Source organism: Sminthopsis crassicaudata, chromosome X (assembly GCF_048593235.1).
Source record: "Sminthopsis crassicaudata isolate SCR6 chromosome X, ASM4859323v1, whole genome shotgun sequence".
NCBI lineage: Eukaryota > Metazoa > Chordata > Mammalia > Dasyuromorphia > Dasyuridae > Sminthopsis > Sminthopsis crassicaudata.
The window spans coordinates 61,380,250-61,400,602 of record NC_133623.1 but is presented as its reverse complement, the minus strand read 5'-3'; the positions used below and the strand labels follow the sequence as shown (position 1 = coordinate 61,400,602).

Below are 20,353 nucleotides of genomic sequence, written 5' to 3'. Positions count from 1 at the left end.
AAGGAGGAGGAGGAAGAGGAGGAGGAGGAGGAAGAGGAGGAGGAGGAGAACAAGGAGAAAAAGGAGAAGAAGAAGAAAGAGAAGAACAACACCAACAAGAAGAACAACAATAACAGGAAGAACAAGAACAAGAAAAAGAACAAGAGAAAAGAAGGAGGAACAAAAAGAACAGCAGGAGGAGGAAGAAGAGGAGGAGGAGGAACTTCAATTTCCTCATCAAAAAGTGAGGTTAATCTCGATGGTACTACAGGAGATCTTAACTTTTTTGTATGATCTGAATTCCTTTGGCAGTCTGGAGGAAACTAGGGCTCCCTTCTCAAAGTATTATTTTTAAATTTACAAAACACATCAACTAAAAAGAAAACAAACAAAAGTTAAAGAAAATAAAGATCTGACCCATCCTTCCCACTACAAATGGACAGAGACAGGGCTAAGGAGAAATAACATGTGTTTATTTGGTTTAGTTTACAGAGTTTGGAGCAAAGATGCATCAAAAGCTTAATAAATTGGTCTTTGTGATTAAAGAACTTATTAGAAAGTTAATACTAATTATTCATTGCCCACACCTAGTAACATAATGCTAAAAGAAAATGGAAAGGGGTTAAAGGGGTATTTGATTAGTAATCTACTACCTTCCAGGCCTGTGGCAGTCTTCAGTACCCAAGACAGGTGGGCACTTACTCTGTAGTGCTTTAGGAAGGTGACTTGGCCCAAGGCACACAGTTAGGATAGAGCAGAGGCAGGTCTTAATTCAGCCATGTCTGCTACTCTGGCTAGTGCTAGCTTCACTAAAATGAAATCCAGTCAGTAAAATTGGGGGGGGGGGTAAGCTTGGCCCCCAAGAAGATATAAGAAAGCACCTGTTCCCATACTTCCTTTGCAGAAGTAGGAATATGGAGATGGAGCACTGAATATAATGTCAGCCTTTTAGGAGGTTTCAATTTATTTTACTGGACATTTATCTTTTCTGATTTTTTTTCCTTCGTCATAAGAAAAGGAACTCTGAACCAGGAGATCATTGTACACTGCAACATCAATATTATAGGTCGATCAATTCTGATGCCCGTGACTCTTTCCAACAATAATATGATTGAAGCCAGTTTCAATGATCTCATGATGAAGAGAACCATCTACAACCAGAGAGGGGACTGTGAGAACTGAGGGTGGATCACAATATAACATTCTCACTCTTTTTGTTGTTGTTTGCTTGTATTTTGTTTTCTTACTCGTTTACTTCTCTTTTTGATCAGATTTTTCTCATGTGGCAAGATCATTGTTTACACATACTGGATTTAATAATGTTTTAACATGCTTAATATATATTGGATTGCTTGCCATTTAGAGGAGGGGTTGGGGGAAAGGGGAAAAAATGGAACACAAGGTTTTGCAAACGTCAATGATGAATACTCATCTATGTATATGTTTTGTAAATAAAAAGAATTAATTTTAAGAAAAAAGAAAAGGAACTCTGAAAGGGGCAGGTATATTGGCAAATGTGGATGATGCAAGAACAAAAAGTATCAATAAAGTTGCAATCAATATATCAATAACAAATGCAATCAATGAAAACAAAATCATGAAAAGTAATTCTACAGGATTACTCAGCTGTAATGAGCTTCAAAAGAGAATGGCAATATTGGATGAGTAGGGAAATGGAAAGGATGTCTTACTTTTTTCTCATTGTCCCATTACTGCTTTGCAGCTGCGCTGTACTAGGATATAGATGATGAGAGAAGGGTAGAATTTCTTGTTCACTTTCTTGTTTGTTGTATGCCTGGATTCTCTCTCCCTTTCAGCTGTTTCAAAATGGCTCAAGCACTACATCCTACTTGAAGTCTTTCCTGATCTGCTCTCCTTCATTAGGTTGTATTAATTCAATCTATACATATGCTGAATTCATCAAGTAGCCTATAATCTCCTTGAGGGCAGGGACTATTTGGTATTTATCTTTTTATTCTCCACACTCACAGAGCAGTGCTTGGCATACCTAAGGCATTTAATAATTGGTTAATCGATTGCTGGTTAAAATGAAGAGGAAAGGGGAGTTCTGATAGTGCAAACTTCTTTCTTAGAATCGGCAAGGTTCCCCTCACAACTCTAGACAGGATGAACCAAGAGAGGAGAAAGGAAGGAAGAAAAACTTGCCGGAGATGGCTTTTGGCATCTCTGAAATGTCTATTGTCAATAAAGGCTTAAATGCTCAAAGCAACAAGCTGATAAATAGGTGGCACATTTGAGGGGCACTTTGGGGCAAGAGGCCAAATGGTGATACTAACTACTCTGAGAAATAAGATAATAGCCCATAAATTAAATGCCACATCTCACTGCTACCAAAATTGGACTTGGGGAAGAGGGGTGCAAAGTAGGGAGAAAAAGCTCAGACTCAAGCAATCCCTGTGAAACTTGGGGGGCTACAATGGGAGAGGAGGGCAGAGTGAGCAGGATTCTGAGAAGGCTTATGGGGGTAGGTTTCTCCCTTTTGTAATAGGCCCTAATGTATCCTTTCTCAGAGCCTTTTACTGTCAGAGATCTGAACTGGGTTTGCAGGCTAGGATCACTGACCAGAGCCAAAGTTAAAAGGCAATTCAAGAAGGAAAGGGATGCTTTCACATCTTTCCCCAAAGAAACCATGGATGACTGGGAGGAAAATATATGTTGAGTCTGCATTAGTCCAGTCTATTTTTTCTTGAGATTATGCTTGCTAACTTGATGAGTGGCTATACTGAGGGTTAAGCAGTGCTTGGTGTGCTTGGATTTCAAATACCTACAAGGCAAGTTCTCATTTCTAAGGCTTTTGGCTTCAACGTATCAGTGATCAGTGACTTCCCTAAGGTGGGCATGCCCTTCACCAGTGGAGATCAAGGCTCCTCTCTAACTGATGGTCTTTGAGAGATGCTGTGGTTGACTGGTGATACTGATGTGAGCCTCTGAATTTAACAATAGGCTAGTCTTTGGACATAGAAACTTCAATTATCATGAGTCTTTTTGACTTGACTTTACTACCACCACCATTACTACTATTACTACTACTATTATATCCCAACTACTACTATTAATAATCCCAAGAACAAGAATAATAAATGGCAAAAAATAAAGAAATTGCTACATGAAATAACTATCAATCTATTGATAACTCCTGCCTCAAAAGGCTTGCTTATGGAATTACTGAACGATCTACGGCCTCTCACTCTTTGTTTTGGTTTTCTTCTTGGTCAAGGAGCACCAGGACGGCTGTCTGGGGATTTAACTGAGGAAGCTGAAGAGACTCTTCTTTTTCAGCTTCAGACACCTGAGATGTCTCTTGGGCTCCAACTGGAATCACTGCAAATAACACATGAGTATAAATTAGAAGCTACAGGTGTGATGGGCTCACAGAGCACAGACAACTTTTCCCCTTCCTCAGGTCCCTTTGGATCTCCACACCTTCTTAATGTCATCCCAAGTTTTTCCCCACTTCAGTGGAAGCTCAGTCACTGATGATTTGTTAGGTCTGAGTCTCACTTTCCCCATTTGTACAATAGGAATAAGAGGAATATCAATCGCACTGGCTTCTTGTAAGTTATTAATGAAATACCATATATAAAGAACTTTCCAAACTTTAAAACACTACATAAGTACTAGGTATTATTATTATTGAGACAGAACATAGTATATTAGAAATCTGATCTCAGAGCCAGAAAGACCTGGGTTCAAGGCCCACCTCTGACATATATTAACTACGTGACCCCAGAATAGTCCATTAACCTCTCAGTTCTCTCTAGACAACTTCCTAAGGCTCAAAGTTGCAAAAAAAAGATGCCAAACAGCACTGGTGGAACATCTTTCCTTACCTGGGACTTTGCCATGGTAGCAGTTCTCAAAGTGTTATCGGAGGGTCTCCTATGACACTTTTTGGGGGAGGAAGTCTGCAAGGTCAAGACTATTTTCATAATTACACTAAGATGTTGTTTGTCTATTAAAATATCCCTCCCTTTTCCAACTACATATCTGTGAGGACAGATTTTCTCCATATACTTCTACCAAAACAACATATTGCAGAAGGCAGAAGCAGATAGGAGACTCCAGCTGTCTTCAATTAAGCCAGAAAAAAATGAGATTTACATAAATATGTAAAAACAGTACCACTCTTCACTCTCAATGTTTTTATTTTGGAAAATATAGCTATTTCACTAAAATATGCTATTTATGTTAACATATAATGGGTTTATTTTGGGTATTTTAAATGAATTAATAAGCATTATAAAAACTTTTTAGACAGAATTTCTAATATGGTAAATATCAATAGTCTAACCCACATAGACAAAAGCTCTTTTGGATCCTCGCTCCTTGTTAAGAGTGCGGAGAAAAAAAAGGTTGGGAACCACAGCTGCCGTATCCCAATGAAATCAAAGGTCCAGGAGCTGGTAGGTGCCACAGTGGATAAAGCACAGGTCCTGGAATCAGGAGGACCTGAGTTCAAATCCAGCCTCCGTCACTATGACCCTGGGCAAGTCACTTAATCCTGATTGTCTCAAAAAAAAAAAAATAAATCAAAGGTCCAGTAGCTACCCCCTATTATAATGATGGTAGACACAGCTTTTAGGGAAAGTTAGCCCAAGGCAAGGCATGATGGGGATAACCAACTGAGACAGACTTCCAAGAGCAATACTTAGGATACAGGAAGTCCAGGAAAGTCATAAGCTCATAGAGTCGGATGGGACCTCAGAAGCCATGTAGTCCATAGAGTATCAAAATCTGAGTTTGGTCAAAGCCAAATTAAAATGTAATTGGGAAATGTTTAACAAAATAAATAAAAACACAATATCCACATAGAAATGTTAACTTGGTGTTTTCTAAGTCAATATGCTAAAGGCAGGAATGTGTTTCTGTTTGAATTTGACACTCCTGATCTAATCTAGCCTTCTCGTTTTAATATATTTATTTTATATTTATTATGTATTATGATATTTTCTATCATATTATATTTATGAGGGCCGGAGAGGTGAAATAATTTGCTGCAAAGCCACACAAGACGGCAGGCCCTCCTGACTTTTTTGCAGCAGTAAATCAGGATTTATTGAAATTTACATCCCTGCTTACTTGCAGTTTTGATCATAGCTTGGGGTGCAGGAGTGTCAGGTAGCAACTGGCCATTTTTATAAGTTCAAATAAAGGAAAATTATTTTTTCTTTTAAGAATTTTACAACTCCTCTGGAGAAAAACACCATAAGGAAACCCAGAAACAAGTCTGTGCTAGCTAAGGAATACTGGGCCAAGTTGCTTCCTCTCCACTTGAATCTGTGTTTCTTAGCCCTCTGGACTCAGAAAAAGAGCTAGCCTTCACTTTCCAGGTTTTTGATTCTGCTCATCACCCAGTCTGAGCCTGGCTGGCTCAGTGGTGTTAATGAGAACAGTAACAGATGTTAGTGTGCAGCTGGTTAACTTTGCTGATTCATATGCACAGACAACCCCAAGCTCCCTAAGGCTGCTGAATCATATACTTATTATACGCTGAGGCACAAGGGGATTGGGCAGAAGAATATAGCTCCTGCAGATCCATTCCCACTATTAAATGAACCACCCCCAGGACATTCCCAGTGCTACTGGTGAGTTCGTCAGAAAATGCCATTTTCATATTTACAAAAGAGCTTTTTATATAATGTTTTCTGTTTCTCAGACCACTACTCAAGAGACACCAAATACCTTAGATAAACCTCTCAAAAAAGTTCATCAAACACACAAACTTAGCTCAACATCAGAAGCCTTTGCAGATACTCTCTTTCAAGGGTGAGAGAACAGTTGAGAAGTTACAGCTTAGTACCAATGGAAAAAGTGGGTGCTGTGCATATGTGTAGACTCAAGAGAGGGTGTTATAAGGGTGGTATCAGGGGTTAGACACAAGCTCTATCAGCCACCAGAAAATAGTCATATTTGCCAAGTTGTTACTTAAGAAAGAGATGCATAAAAATGTGGACAACATATTGGTCTTATCCAAATCTGCAAAGGTTAAATTAGCAGTCTCCTATTGTACATCTCAGCCAGCTGAGCCTGTATTCCCTTGATTAGGAGCTCATACCTGTAGTCTATTGGTTGGGGAAGGAAAGAGTGGGAAGACCTCACCAAAGTAACAAGGAGGCTTGTATTAGGCCTCTTTATTAGTATATTATAAATATTATGTACTAGTAGTAGTGTATAGGACAAGCTATATACTATGCATGTAAAGTTCACATTTGCTATCAAAATATAGGACTTGAAATTTATCACTACTGAACTCCATTTTATTTGATTTGTAAAATTTTTTTGATTTTTGACTTTCTAATGTTCTCAAACTGTGTTTGACAAGCCTCCAGATAGATAAAGATGGTCCCAGAGATCAGAACAAATAGAACCAATAAGGGTAAGTAAGCGATATAGAGACAGATCCAGCTCAATATAAGAAGAACTCTTTGATAATCAGAACTGGCCCAAAATGGAATAAATGGGCTGCTTCAGGAACTAAGGATCTCCCCAGAACTGGGGCCATTCAAGAAGAAACTGAACTTTGGACAACTTACAGGGGGTGTTCCTTCAAGTAGAGGGTTGTAATAAATGACTTCGGAGCTCTTTAAAGCTAATTTAGGTAATAGGGAATATACAACATGTCCCCAAAGTCTTAGTGCAAGCTGAAGTTTGTAAAGCTTCACTTAGCTTCAACTTGCACTAAGACTGTTGGGACACTCCATATGTAGAGATTTTAGTCATATTTTGCCAAGGATATTTTTTACCTGGTGTGGCAGAAACAACAACCTGCACATGAGGTGCCTCTTCTGGCTTAGGGATGTTAGAAATGTAAGTCTTTCTTGGTTGGTTTTCCACTTCAGAATCAGCTTTCTTGAATATACAATGAGGACAGAGAGCAAGTCAGTCAGAAAAGCATGAAGCTAGCAAAGATTATCAGGCAATCAATACTTATCCAATGCCCAGAAAGTAGGAAAAATTCTGTTCTAGGCATAGTGATAAGGAAGAAAGCAAATACATCATTCATTTACATTCAACTCATTTGGAATCAACAATAACTACATGGACCTGGGCTGAATTTTGCCATTATCTGATCTATGAAGGAAGGATGGTCTAGTAAAAAAAAATGAAAAATGAATCAAGAGCATCGACAAATGTACAAAAGAACCATTGGAGCTACTGAAGAGAAGGCCGGTTTCCAGATCTTTGACAACATCTAGTTTCATGAAGCCTAAAGGTGGTACAGTGGATAGAGTGCTGCACTTGGAGACTGGAAGACCTGAGTTTAAATCCTATCCCAGCCATATGACTCTAGGAAAGTTGTATCATCCCTCTCAGCCTCAGTTTCCTTCTCTGAAAAATGAAACCTCTTTGAGAGTAAGGATTGTTTTTATTTTTGTTGTTAGTATTAATTATAACAGAATCTCACCTAGGCTTCCAATTGTCAGGGGAGATGCTTAGAAAGATCCCTGTATAACAAATGCTTTTTTAACAAGCATTTAACATCTAGTCTAAATCACCCTTTGTATTAAAAACTATTCAAAAGGCATTTCTTTTTTTAAATACTCAAGGATTCAAAATTTTCCCTGGTTCAAATACCTTTTGAGAAAGGTCACTTATATAATGGAAATATCAAGAAGAGAACTTGAGTGGAAGCTTGACTTGTCACTAGCTATGTGACACTGGACATGTCCCTGCCCCTCTCAAACCCAATTCTTTCCTCTATAAAATAAGAGAATTGGAGTGAATAGGTCCTAAGATTCCTTGCAGTTCTATCAGTGGGTGATTTGATTAGTCCCAACACTTTGTGAGATCCTGTACCTCTCCATATTCTGATGAAAAAGAAAACTTGGAAATAAAGGGCTTTTCCTATCCTATCTCTAATCCATGGCTCCTTGATAAAAAGAGTAAGATTATGGTAAACAGATAAATTGAGAAAAGTCTCTTAATTAACTGTTCAGTTTTGTCTTGGATTGTCCCGTCATCATGGGGATTGTTGTTGTTCAGTAGTTTCCAATCCTTTCTGACTCCCATTTGAGGTTTTTTTGGCAGATACTGGAGTGGTTTGCCATTTCCCTGGAACTCCAGTATACCTCCATTTTAAAGATGAGGAACTCAGGCAAATAGAGTGAAGCAATGACTTGCCCAGAGTCATACAGGTAGGAAGTGTCTGAGGTCAAATTTGAACTCAGGAAGATGAGTGTTCCTAGCTCCAGGTCCGGTGTTCTATCCACCACAGTTCCACCTAGCTTCCTCCTTGTTAGGGATGAAGACTAATATATAGTGAGATGGAGACCAGGACCAGAGAGCCACACTCTTTGCCCATCGTGCTATCGACAAACTCCATATCCTCTGTCTCAGTTTCTATAGCTACCAACAGGTGAGTCACTCTTTAAACAAATAGGATATTTTTAAAAATCTCAACCTACTAAATCACTAATTATGCAGGTAATATATTGCAAGTGGTTCAATTATCCATCTTATGGGATGGATCTTTGGTTTAACACATAAGTCAATATGGAAATTGGCAGAATAGGGCAATAGTTAAAGGAGGGGAGTTCAAGGTCTACCCTGACACATATTTGCCTTGAGTTCCTAAGCACATTGGGTAACTTCTCAAGGGTCCCTCTAAAATTACAAGTCACAGAACTGTATTGGTGAAAGGAATTCCTTACCAGAAGTCCTCTATACCAGTTAAATTACAAGTCTGGACAATTTTTTTAACAAAAAGAATGAATTTAAGGTTTTTAAAAAAAAATCCTCCTTTCCCAAGTTTGAGGGAAATATGTTTTGTGTGGCAGTGAAACTTATATATATGGTTTTAAATGTACAGAACACATAGAAAATCAATTAGAATGAAATAAAGATTAGTTTTCCCCTATAAATCCTGAGTTATCTTTATCCTAGATAGTTGAAGATAGAAGTAGATTTGCCCAAAAAATCCAATATACATATACACTTGTTTAAAATACTTTTCAAGGATGCATTGACTGCACAAAGTAGAACAAAACTATATTCACGGCAAAGGACAAGTAGCCAGTTCAAGTGTCTAGCCCTGTAAATGTCCATGGCCTTCTAGGTATCAACAAGCGTTTATTAAGCACCTACTGAGAGCTGGGGAACTGTACTGGACACACAAAGACATACACATAGGAAAAAATGAAACAATCTCTACCTACTCTAAAAGAGGTTCCATGAATGAGGAAATGAATGAATGAATAAATAAATGAATGAACAAAGAAATGAATGAATGAATAAATTAAATTAAATACATAAATGAATGAATTAATTAATATATAAGTAGAAAGATAGATGAGGAAACACTTAAGGGCTGATGATGTGCCAAACTTGTGCTAAAGATAAAAAGATATAAGTTAACTGTGTATCTTCTAATAGAGGAGGAAGCTATGAACTGAAACATAAGTCTAGAGCAGATGGAAAACCACTTTTGAGGAAATGATACTCTGCCAGGGATTGAACCAGTGGGCAGCAATTTCTTACCCCTGACTTCCAGACCATGTCACCCCTTTCCCCACCAGAATGTTTCCATACCTCCTCAGTATCGATGGCAGCTGCTTCATCTCCATCTTTATTCTCAGAGAAAAGTCCTTTGGCAAGAAGATGGCCCTGGAAGCCCTTCTGCTTCTGCTTGGCCAGCATCACCCACACAGGTTCTGAGTCACCTTGGGCAGCAGTGGCCTTTTCTGAGGAAAAAGAATTGAAGGAGCTTAGAAAGAAGATGAGAGATAAAGGCTTCCATTCTCAGAATCTGGTTCTTTGTTTAAAAGCTAACCCTCCAGAGAATGGGTTTAAATGCTCCTTTAATGTTCATTCCAACAGAGAGGCTTCTGGGATGGTAATTATGCCCCTGCATCTGGACAATGTTAGAACTTGGCTAAAAAAAAAATTATTTCAAGTGGCATCATTTCCATGATTCATACATCCTGTCACCAAATCAAGTTGGGGCAACTTGGTCTCCCTAGTGTAATTTGAGGGCCCTAGACTAGCTGAGCTCTCGGGCTCCTTCCAGTCCTAACATTATATAGCTGCTGCCAAGGTGTCAGATCAGTCCCTGGATGTTTCCACTGCCTCCTTCTCTCCTCAATGGAAAAGGGGACATGACATGATCCTATCCTAGACCAATGGGTTCAAGTGGGGCAGAGACTGAGCAAGAGAGTGCCTGATAGAGGCGAGAACCTAAAAGACCCCAAACAGCTTTTTTTTCACTTTTTTTTTCTTGAGGATTTTTTTTTGGGGGGGGATGGAAAATCCATGTTTTCTTTAACAACATGAGTTTGCCTAATGCTTTGCCTAACTTCACATGTATCCGCCTAAAGAAGGGAGAGAATCTAGATTCAGAGTTTCAAAAACAAATATAATTTTTTTACCTGTAACTGAAAATAAAAATAATAAATATTTTTTAAAAGTTAAGATAGCAGCAGCTAGATGACACAGCAGAGAGAACACCAGCCCTGAAGTCAGGAGGACTTGAGTTCAAATCCAACCTCAAATACTTAATACTTCTAGCCATGTGACCCTGGGCAAGTCACTTAACCCCAATTACCTCAGGAAAAAAAATTAATAATTAATTAAATTAAAAATAAATAAAGCAAGCATCTCATGGCAATGACAAAATATGGGCCTGTCCAGAAAGAAAATAATAGTTAGCATTTATAAAGAGTTTTAAAGTTTGCAATGTTATTTATTACATATATTATCTCATTTCATCAGTGATGTGAAGGTAACAATGAGGGAATTGGTGTGGGGGGAAGAGAGTACTGGATAACAAAGGGGGAGACCTATATTCTAGTCTGAATTTTACCACTAGCTTGCTATGTAACCTTGGGCCAGTGCCTTCATATCTCTGAGCCTCAGTCTTGCCACCTGTAAAATGGAAGGGGGCATGTTAAAGTCAGTGGTCTCCAAGGTCTTTTCCAGGTGTGACATTTTTGAGAGTTCCTGGGCTATGATTTTCTTTGGCTATCTTTTTCTGACATAGGAAAAAGCTTTGGAGGCAGATGACCTGGATTCAACTTCCACCTCCTACATACCTGTAAAAGTCCTTAAACCTCAGTCTCGCATCTGTAAAAGGAAGAAGTTGGATTGGGTCCCTTCTCCCTTTGCAACAATGAGTATATGAATCACTGAATGACTGATCTCAGGCTCCAACCCTAATCACTGAAATCATGCTTCCAAATCCCCTTACCTGCTCCCAAATCCACAAAATGGCTCCGCCAAAATATCAACTAAAGGGGAGGGATGCTAGAAATGGGTGACTGACTTAGTATGTATTTCTCACTCAGGTTTTTCCAGGTGATTGGCTATGTTAAGATATGGTCTCACCTAAAGGCTTGGCAGCACGGGGCTTTCTGTCTTCATTTTCCAACTTGAGCTTGAAAGGAACATCTTTTGGAGGCTCCAAGTTCTTGTCAAAGTCTGATGGCTCCTGTTCGGGATTCTTGGCCCCTTCTGCTTTGGGAACCTCCTTCATGATGGTGGACATCTGAAAAGACTCTTGTTTCTTCCGAGTCAACTTCAGGGAAGAGTTGATCCTTTTCAGTCGGACCCCAAATGGGTTCTCAAGGTTGGTAGATTCTTGGAAGTTCAGGTCACTACCCTTGCTCTCAACATCGGAGGGTTTCTCTTTGGACGTCTTGTTGGATGCTTCTGGTTTCAGTGGAAGTGAAGAACTGCTACCCAAGGGCTTCTTCTTAGAACCCGAGGCTTCTGGCATTGACTTTTGCCAGACGGGATTCATAGTGAACCTCACAGACTTGGTGGCTGAAGGGTTTGAAGGAGCTTGGCCAGGCTTCTGGGGCAGGTCAGCTTGAGCACCCTCTGATGGTGAGGGGTCAAATATCTGGACTTCTGAATCACTGGGGTCCTGAGATAGGTCCACTTCATCAAAAAACTCATCATTGAATATATTCTGCCAAGCTGCAAAATGGCCTTTTGGCACGTCACCTTCTTGAACAGGAGGGATCTTTGTAGCTACTTTAACGGCTGGTTTCTTTTTGGGTGTTAGGCCAAGCGGAGGCTCGATTTTTGACTGTTGCCCGACATGAGAAGGCTCAAAAGTGGTGGAGGCAGAAGATTCTCTCTCACTGCCTTTGCCGCCCAGGGAACCTTTCTTGGCCTCAGGAAATAATTTCAGTAATGGTGTCCACTTGCTATCTACAGGCATGGTGTCGCTCCTTCTTCCCAGGCCAAGAAAATAAGAAGGGAAATCCCAAGACGATCTTCGTTCTACGGGCGCAGGTTTGGGCAGCCCGATGATTTTACATCTGGGGTAGCACGATGGGAAGATGGGTTCCCTGGAAAGGTCTTGGAAAGGCCTTGATCCTTTATTATCTCTGATGGACAAAGGACCAATTTGTGTAGGTGGGACTTTCTGTCTGAAGGCTGCCTTGAGATTAGCATAGGAGACTTCTGGAGAGTCTTTCCTCTTTTGCCCATCAGTGGTACCAGTTGCTGCAGCTGGCAGGGGACCCCGTCTCCTGGCGCCCCCGAAGCTTGGAACCAAGTCTGGCATGCTCTTAGCCCTGTTATTGCTGCGATCTACAACGGAAGGACCTGGACATTTGCAAAGGTGAGAAAGACATGAAGAGTTTGGGTTTTAGCTTCCACTTAGTAAGGCTGCTTTAGACAAAATTCTGGTTCCCTCTGTGGCCATCTACCACTGAATTCCCTAACGTTAAGAGGCTGTCCTTCAGCAGACACAGAACACTGCACTCTAACTCTAGAACTAGAAACCAAGGATAGTCCAAGTAGAACTGGCACCAGGATCTAGCCACCCAGCCTCCTGGCCAATGTGCGCACTGTCAGGCAGAGTGGTACATTCGGAAGAAAGCTAAAAACGTCTTCCTGTAGGACCACATGTGGTACCAGTTCAAGGTCTTGGACTGACCCGAACCACTGACTGGATAGAAAACATCTTTTCTCTTTCCTCTCTAGTCTTTTTTATTGAGATGAGCTGGCTAACACACAACTGGCTAACACACAACTGATTAACACACAACTGGCTAACACACAACTGGCTAACACACAACTGGCTAACACACAGCTCTCAATGCCAAGGACCAATACCTCCAAGAGTAGGAATGCTTGATGGCAGGCTCCAATCCTAATCCTAACCAACTGTCTCACAAATGAACATTCACGAGTTACACGTCATAAAGAATGGAGGCAGAGGAGAAAGGAAGGGCAAAATTCAATTGAAGCAGCCCAAACTCACTCCTCCCCATCAGAGCACGGTCAGTGTTCTGACAGCAACAAATCAGCCATGTGATCTGCAATATGACAAAGATGTCTTAGGTGAGGGGGAGGATGGAAAGGTTCCTGATCATTTCCTTAAAAGAGATTTTGTTCTTAAGGAGTGAAAAGTTTGAGTGCAGAGGTCAAATCCCACCACGACATACTCCAAGGAAGTGTCTGGATTCACTGGCTCTGCTTGGATTTTAGTACATGAAATATTGTCCAAAGTAAGAAGGTCACGGGACTTGGAGACCTCCTCCCCCTCACCTTCTTTTGCAGTGATCTTTCACTGTGTTGGTATTTCCAAATCCTTCTTTCTTGCCCAGAAATATCAGAATCAGTCTCACCACTACCAAGACTATTTCTCTCCTTGGAAAAAGAATTCATCTGACTAGAATACAGTTCTGACTTCTGAGTGTTCTTCTCAACCTTCAGTGGCTCCCTATTGCTTCTAGGATAAAATATAAACTCTTCAAGCCCTAAGTGATGTAGCTCTCGCTTACCTTTTCAATCTTACTTCTTACAACCTTGTTAGCATTTTCTGTTCCAGTCAAATTAACCTGCTAAGCCTCATATTCCCTATTCCGTGTCCAGCCAAAAGCCACAACTAGCACGGGACCAACAGAGGTACACGTCCTCTCCCCTGCCGTTCCTATAACTTAACACAAAGGACTACAGAGACATAGGATGCACGTGCCCCTTTGGGCCTTTCTGAGGAATGGGTCTACCCGCACCATGCTATCATCCAGTCCAAACTCTCTCATTTTACAGAGGAGAAAACTGTCATTTACAGGGTTAAGTAACTTTGGGAGCTACCTCATGATCAACAATTCCTGAAGAGCCAGCGTGCTATAGGAAGGATGCTAGATTTGTAGTCATTTCACCCAAGTTTAAACCCTGTACCTGCTACCTAATACTTACCTGATATTTCAGTCCCTTCACTGGCTCTTTGTGCCTCGGTCTCTTCACCTGTAAAATGACAGGAGTGAATCAGATGATTTCTTGAGTTCCTGTCCAATTCTCTATCTGGGAACCTGGGATTTTTTCCCAGGTGTCATTTCAGCTAGTGATGGCTTGGCCCATGTAGGAAATATACTCCTCTTGGGCCTCAGATCCCAAGTAAATCTAGCATGACTCCAATTGTTGGTATCCTCTATGGCCCTAGAAATCCCTTCGCATCTGCATTGGGTTTACTTTTCTCTCTAGGGGAATGGAAACTCCATGAGGGCAGGCATTGCTTAGAGTCTGGCTTACTATACTTACTACACTCAAGGTAAATGTTTGCTACATTGGAATAATAGATTGACAATGAATTGGTAGCCAATTCGGTGCTTTTTCTGGTCTATGCAAGAGGGTCCTGCCATCTAAGGCAATCACCAGCACGGCTAGCTGAGTTCTGAGGATCCCTGCACAGCATACATTTTGTGTCCTGCACTCTAGGCAAGGGATTGGAAACCATCATGCTGAAAATTCACATTCAGCAAGACCTGTGTCGGTCATCACACCTCAGCTGCATCACATATGTTGGCCCCATCCAATTGGTCTATTTTAATAGTGGTAGTAGTAGTAGTAGTAGTAGTAGTAGTAGTAGTAGTAGTAGTAGTAGTAGTAGTAGTAGTAGTAGTAGTAATGGTACTGTCTAGCATTTATACATAGCAATTTTAGGTTTATAAAACACTCTATAGATCTTCTCTCATTTGATCCTCAAAGCAACCCTGGGAAATAGGTAGGTACTATTATTATCTCGACTTCTCAGATGAGGAAAAGTGACTTGACCAGGGTCATCCAGCTAAGAAGCATCTGAAGTCAGATTTGAATTTGGGTCTTCCTGACCCTGAGACACTGGCGGTGCTACCTAACAGCCTTGGACTTGGATTGTAAGCTCTCAGGGGAAAGGAATTGGGTCTGAGTGATGCTTTCTTCAAGGCATTTATTAAATTCCACACACAGTTATATACTTAGCAAATGCTTTGGGGCATGGAGAGGAGAATGTGGAGGAGAAAGAAGAGGAGGAAGAGGAGAATAACAAGAACAAAGATGAGGAAAATGACTACCTTCAGCCTTTTTGTCATCCTGGTTGCCCTTTTCTTCACGGTCCATTATTATTCTCTTCTTCAGCCTTTGGCTCAGTTGGTTTTGCCTCTTTTTCCACCTGAAACAGAAGAAGAGATTGGATCGGATTGAGTATTACTCACTCTGCTGTGCCCAAGTGAGAATGAAGATTCAAGTTCAGAGACGAGTCCTTGATAGCCCACTGTCCTTATTACACTATAGCTCGAAAGCTTTCTGATGTACTTTTAAAACAGATTACTTGGGACCCTGCTCTCTGGGGATTGTGGGGCATACCTGTAGCCCCTGAGGCTCCGCTGAAAGGCACGAGTCTGGTAACAGCATGGACAAGTCTGATAAAAGGCACTTCCCTAGTAAGCAGGAGCTTCTCACATCTAAACATCTGCCAAATTTAAATCCCACTTGGCTTCATTTAGTGAAAACAAAAAGCATCCCAAAAGGCTTACTGCAGTCTAAGCTTTAATAGGTATTATAAACAGTATCTTTTCAAGACAAAACTGATAAGAAAAGAGGATCGGGGGGTTTTAAGGGGGAGAGGACATGAAAGGTCCGTCTTGTAGAGAGAGAAGTAGGTGAAATTGCTTTGGACCCAGAGATCCAAGCAACACTGCATGGGAGAATCTCAGTACCTGTTACCCTTAGAAGTCTTTGGCAGCGTGGATGTGAAGATAAATTAGCACCCCCATCAGAATAAATGTACTCACAGAGAAAGACAGTTATAAAAGAAGGCATTAGTATTGAAGGGGAAATGTGCTTCACTACTTCCCACAGATACTCATGCAACATGATTAAAAAAAAAAAAAAACCATATATATATATATATATATATATATATATATATATATATATATATACAGAGAGAGAGAGAGAGAGAGAGAGAGAGAGAGAGAGAGAGAGTACTTTCATACACCTAACTTCATTTGGATAGAAACTGTGCTTTTTTCTTATTATTTTTTTTATTCTAGACTTAAGCTTCCCCAAAAGGGGCATTTCCATACACATAGTAGAACACACAAAAAAAGAGCTCTTCAGGAAATTGTGAATCAACATTTCACACTTGTTTTTGCTTTAAATAAATAAATAAATAACATATAATCAATTCTACCTGGCACTTTCCAAACCATACTGTTTATCTATTTTAAACAGAAATCTTTTTAAAATGACTTACACAAAACTACTCTCTCATTGAAGCAGAAAAGCGGAGGACTAAAGGCAGAATTCTATGAATGAATGCATAAATGGATGAAAAGGCACTTATTAAGTGCTTTCTATGTGCAAAGCACTATACTAAGCACTGGGGATCTAAACAGAACAATTAGAGATCTGATTCTCAAGGTGCTTCTATTCTTTTTTTTTTTTTTTTTTTTTTTTTTTTTTTTGCTGAGGCAATTGGGGTTAAGTGACTTGCCCCGGGGTCACACAGCCAGCAAAGTGGCAAATTTGAACTCAGGTCCTCCTGACTTCAGGGCTGGTGCTCTATCCACTGTACCACCTAGCTGCCCCAAGGGGCTTCTATTCTAATGGGGCACAACACATAAGAAAAGTTTGGGCTACAAGTTAGATGGAAAAGTCTCCTGGTCCTTAAGCCACAACAACAAAGCACATGGTAATATATATCATATTAATGTGTGTATATGTATATCTGGGTATATATATATATATATAAACACATAAGGTATATATATATAAACACATAAGGTGTCCCAAAAGTGAAGTTTTATTACTACAAGTTTTTATTATTATTATTATTATTTTATTATTAAGTTTTTGTTAGAGGTTGAAACTGCATTAAGACTTTTAGGACAGCTAGTAGCTAGTCAAGTGTGATATTTTTACTTGTTTTTCTTTGTTACAAGGAAAAGTTCAAGGTGGGAGTGAAAACAAGGAGGAACTAGTATTTCCAGAAATGAGATAAACATAAAAGGCATCAATAAAACATTTTAATAAATAGATATCTTTCACTAAGGAAGAGAAAATAATTTCAAATGTGTTTTATACTTCTCTACCTTCTATAGAATAGACTACATAAACATAATTCATCTTTGTCTTGAGACAAGGCAGCTGGGTGGCTCAGTGGCTAGAGAGAGCTCTGGGCATGAAGCCTGAGTTCAAATTCAGTCTCATACACTTACTATCTGTGTGACCCTGTGTAAGGCACTCTACTTCTGTCAGTTCAGTTTCCTCCTCTGCAAAATGGGATAACAAAAGCATCTACTTCCCAGGGTTGCGATGAGGATCAAAGGAGATAAGATTTATAAAAGCACTTAGTACAGGGAGGGAGGGGAAATTTTGGAAAAGTGAATACAAGGGATAATGTTGTAAAAAAAAATTACCCATGCATATGTACTGTCAAAAAATTATAATTATAAAATTAATAAATTATATAAAAAAAAGAAAAGAAAAAGAAAAAGAAAAAAAGCACTTATCACAGTGCCTGCACATGGTAGGTGCTTAATAAATGCGTATTCCCTTCTCCTTCCCTTGATACAGGGTTATTTATCATCATGAACATTCATTATTGTGCTATTATAATACTTTGTTGCTCTCAGAGACTATGAAAGGAAAGCTGGTTGCTTCTAAGATGAATGACCCCCAGCACTCTGTTTTTTCACTGGTATTTATGCTATCTTTACTTTTGTTTCTTCTGGATGGGATCAGTGGGTACTTTGACTCTGCCTCCAAGCCTTATTTGACCCAAATTAAGCCGGCGTGTAAAGAGTATCAGATTTGTGACAGCCATTCGCCATGCTACAGGCCCTCCCCACTTTCTCAAAACTTCCCTTCGGGTATCACTTTTGGACTCTCGGGGGTGGCGGTTGCCCCCAATTTGCCCAGTGGATAAGTGGGGATAAGAAGGGCTGTGCTGCATTTTGTGATGGATGGGATGTACTTTGACAACATAAGCTGATACATCCTTCACAACAAAGAACGGGCACTTTGCCAGGTGCCGAGCCTGGAGTTTCGAAGGTCAAAAGTATCTAACATGTTTCTAGGGCCTCCCAGAATTTCCGCTTCCTGTCCTGGTCCTAGTTCTAAAAGTCTCCAAGTCTAAGCTACCCCCGCCTAATGAATCAATGTCTTAGGGAGTACTAGCCAGGTCAGGGTTACGGCCTCTCGTTTCCCAGCCCTGCTCACTGGCCCATTTCCTGGGCGATTCCTACCAGCCCTAATGGCCCATTCAAGGGTGCTTTCTAGAACTCCAGATCTGTCTTTCCTTGTGCATGGCTGTCAAACCCCCCAACTTGGCGGTGGGGGTTTGCACAACTGAGCACTTACTTTTGTTGCTCTCTGGTTCCGGTTGATTTTTTGCTTCCTTGGGTTCAGTGCCATCTTGTGTCGGGCAGCCGAGGTGTCCAAGCACCCCATGGGGCTGGCAGCAGTATCGAAATCAATGGGGAGCTCGGAGATGGCCTGAGAGCCAATTGTGGATGAATCTGGTGTCTTAGCAGGTTGGGAGGAGGCAGAGGAGGAACTCTAAAGGAGAACAAAACAGAAGCCATGATGTACTCACCATGTACCAAGACTGTTCCCTCGGGATTTCATTTTGTCACAGGGCCTGGCCCATTCTAGGCACTTAATAAACACTTGCTTGACTGGTTCTGAGATAAAAGACTAGTCCTTCATCCCTAGACCTGTATATTCTACCATCAGTAGGAACATAATCAAGAAAATAATCAGAACTCAAAGGGCCTTCATTGTCAGCTAATCAATCAACTGACAAGCATTTATTAAGCACTCGGTATGTTCCAGGCACTATATTTATTAGAGCTGGTGGTTGTCTTTTGTTCTCAAAGTCCTTTGTTCTTGAATTGGACCAAAATAACGTCACGATGTTGGGGTGAAGGTACAGTGTGTCCGACTGTGGATGATCGGATCAATTTGAGCTTAGAAGGGTCAGGTCCAAATGGTCCAAATGAGCATTTGAGGTAGAACTGGCTCAAATTGAACATTTCATGTTTCTTGTGAGCTACTGCAATTCTGCTTTGCCCATAGATTACAGTGCCTTCTTTGATGTGGGAACATTGGGCTAGATGTTCCCGTGGCCGGCATCTCCCATGTCTCCTAATAGATTCCAAAGTTCTTGACAGGAGAGGTATGGGTAAATACCAAAGGAGATGGCATTTGGGCAAACTGATGCAAAGTTGACTACTGGTTCCCATTTTAAGTACAAAACCAGTGGGGCAAATGTCTACTATTCAATCAACAAACAAGTATTAAGCACCTACTATAAGACAGACAACAATAAATAGGTGGGACTGCAGTGTTTTAGAGCTCTGGACTTGGAATAAAAAAGACTCATCTTCCTGAGTTCAAATCTGTCCTCACACACTAACTGGCTTAGCTGTGTGACCCCGGGGAAGTCACTTAATCATGTTTGCCTCAGTTTTCTCATCTGTAAAATGAGCTGGAGAAGGAAAGGTCAAACCATTCTAGCATTGCCAAGAAAACCCCAAATTGGGTCTCTAGCATTGAGGAGCCTCAATATCTTAGGGAAAACAATGGGGCCTGGCACATAATAGGCACTTAATAAATGCTTGCTGATTGATTGGTTCTGGACCAACATACACTCCTAAGTACATACAAAGTAAACACAAGGTAATTGGAGGGGGGTGGAAAGGCCCTAGCAACTGGGAGTGGAGCAAGATCAGGAAAAGGCTCAAGTGGAAGTTGGCGTTTGAGTTGGGGGAGTGTGTTTTAGGCACAAGTTAGAGTCAATATAAAGGTACAGGGGTGGGAGACGACGTGTCATATGGGAAGAACCAAGAGAAGGCCAATTTGATTGGACTACTAGTTGGGAACATTGTAAACACCTCCCAGCTGGCTGATGCTGGGCAAATCAGTGAAACTCTCTAAACCCATTTTCTTGGCTCTAAAGCAGCCATAATAATAACTGTATTTCTTACCTCGGGGGTTGTTTATGAGATTCAAATAAGTTAATGTCTGCATTGTTTTGCAAATCTTAAATTCTATATCAACATCAGCTGTCATTATTGACTTCTTTTTAATTGGACTTGGGATTTCCTTGATAGAAAAAGTCCCAGATGAGGAAATT

The 20,353-nt window shown here is 40.5% G+C and overlaps 1 protein-coding gene across 1 annotated transcript; it reads right to left on the bottom strand.

Annotated features, from left to right (window-relative positions):
* Positions 1–431: 431 nt before the first annotated feature.
* Positions 432–18,712, bottom strand: LOC141549216 (uncharacterized). The gene is made up of 7 exons (XM_074278641.1): positions 18,577–18,712; positions 15,285–15,382; positions 14,152–14,199; positions 11,320–12,549; positions 9,529–9,680; positions 6,744–6,849; positions 432–3,321 (listed from the first exon to the last, which is right to left on the bottom strand). The coding sequence occupies exons 2-7, from the start codon at positions 15,328–15,330 to the stop codon at positions 3,185–3,187; spliced, it is 1,719 nt and encodes a 572-aa protein (XP_074134742.1). The 5' UTR covers positions 15,331–15,382; positions 18,577–18,712; the 3' UTR covers positions 432–3,184.
* Between the last annotated feature and the right edge of the window lie 1,641 nt (positions 18,713–20,353).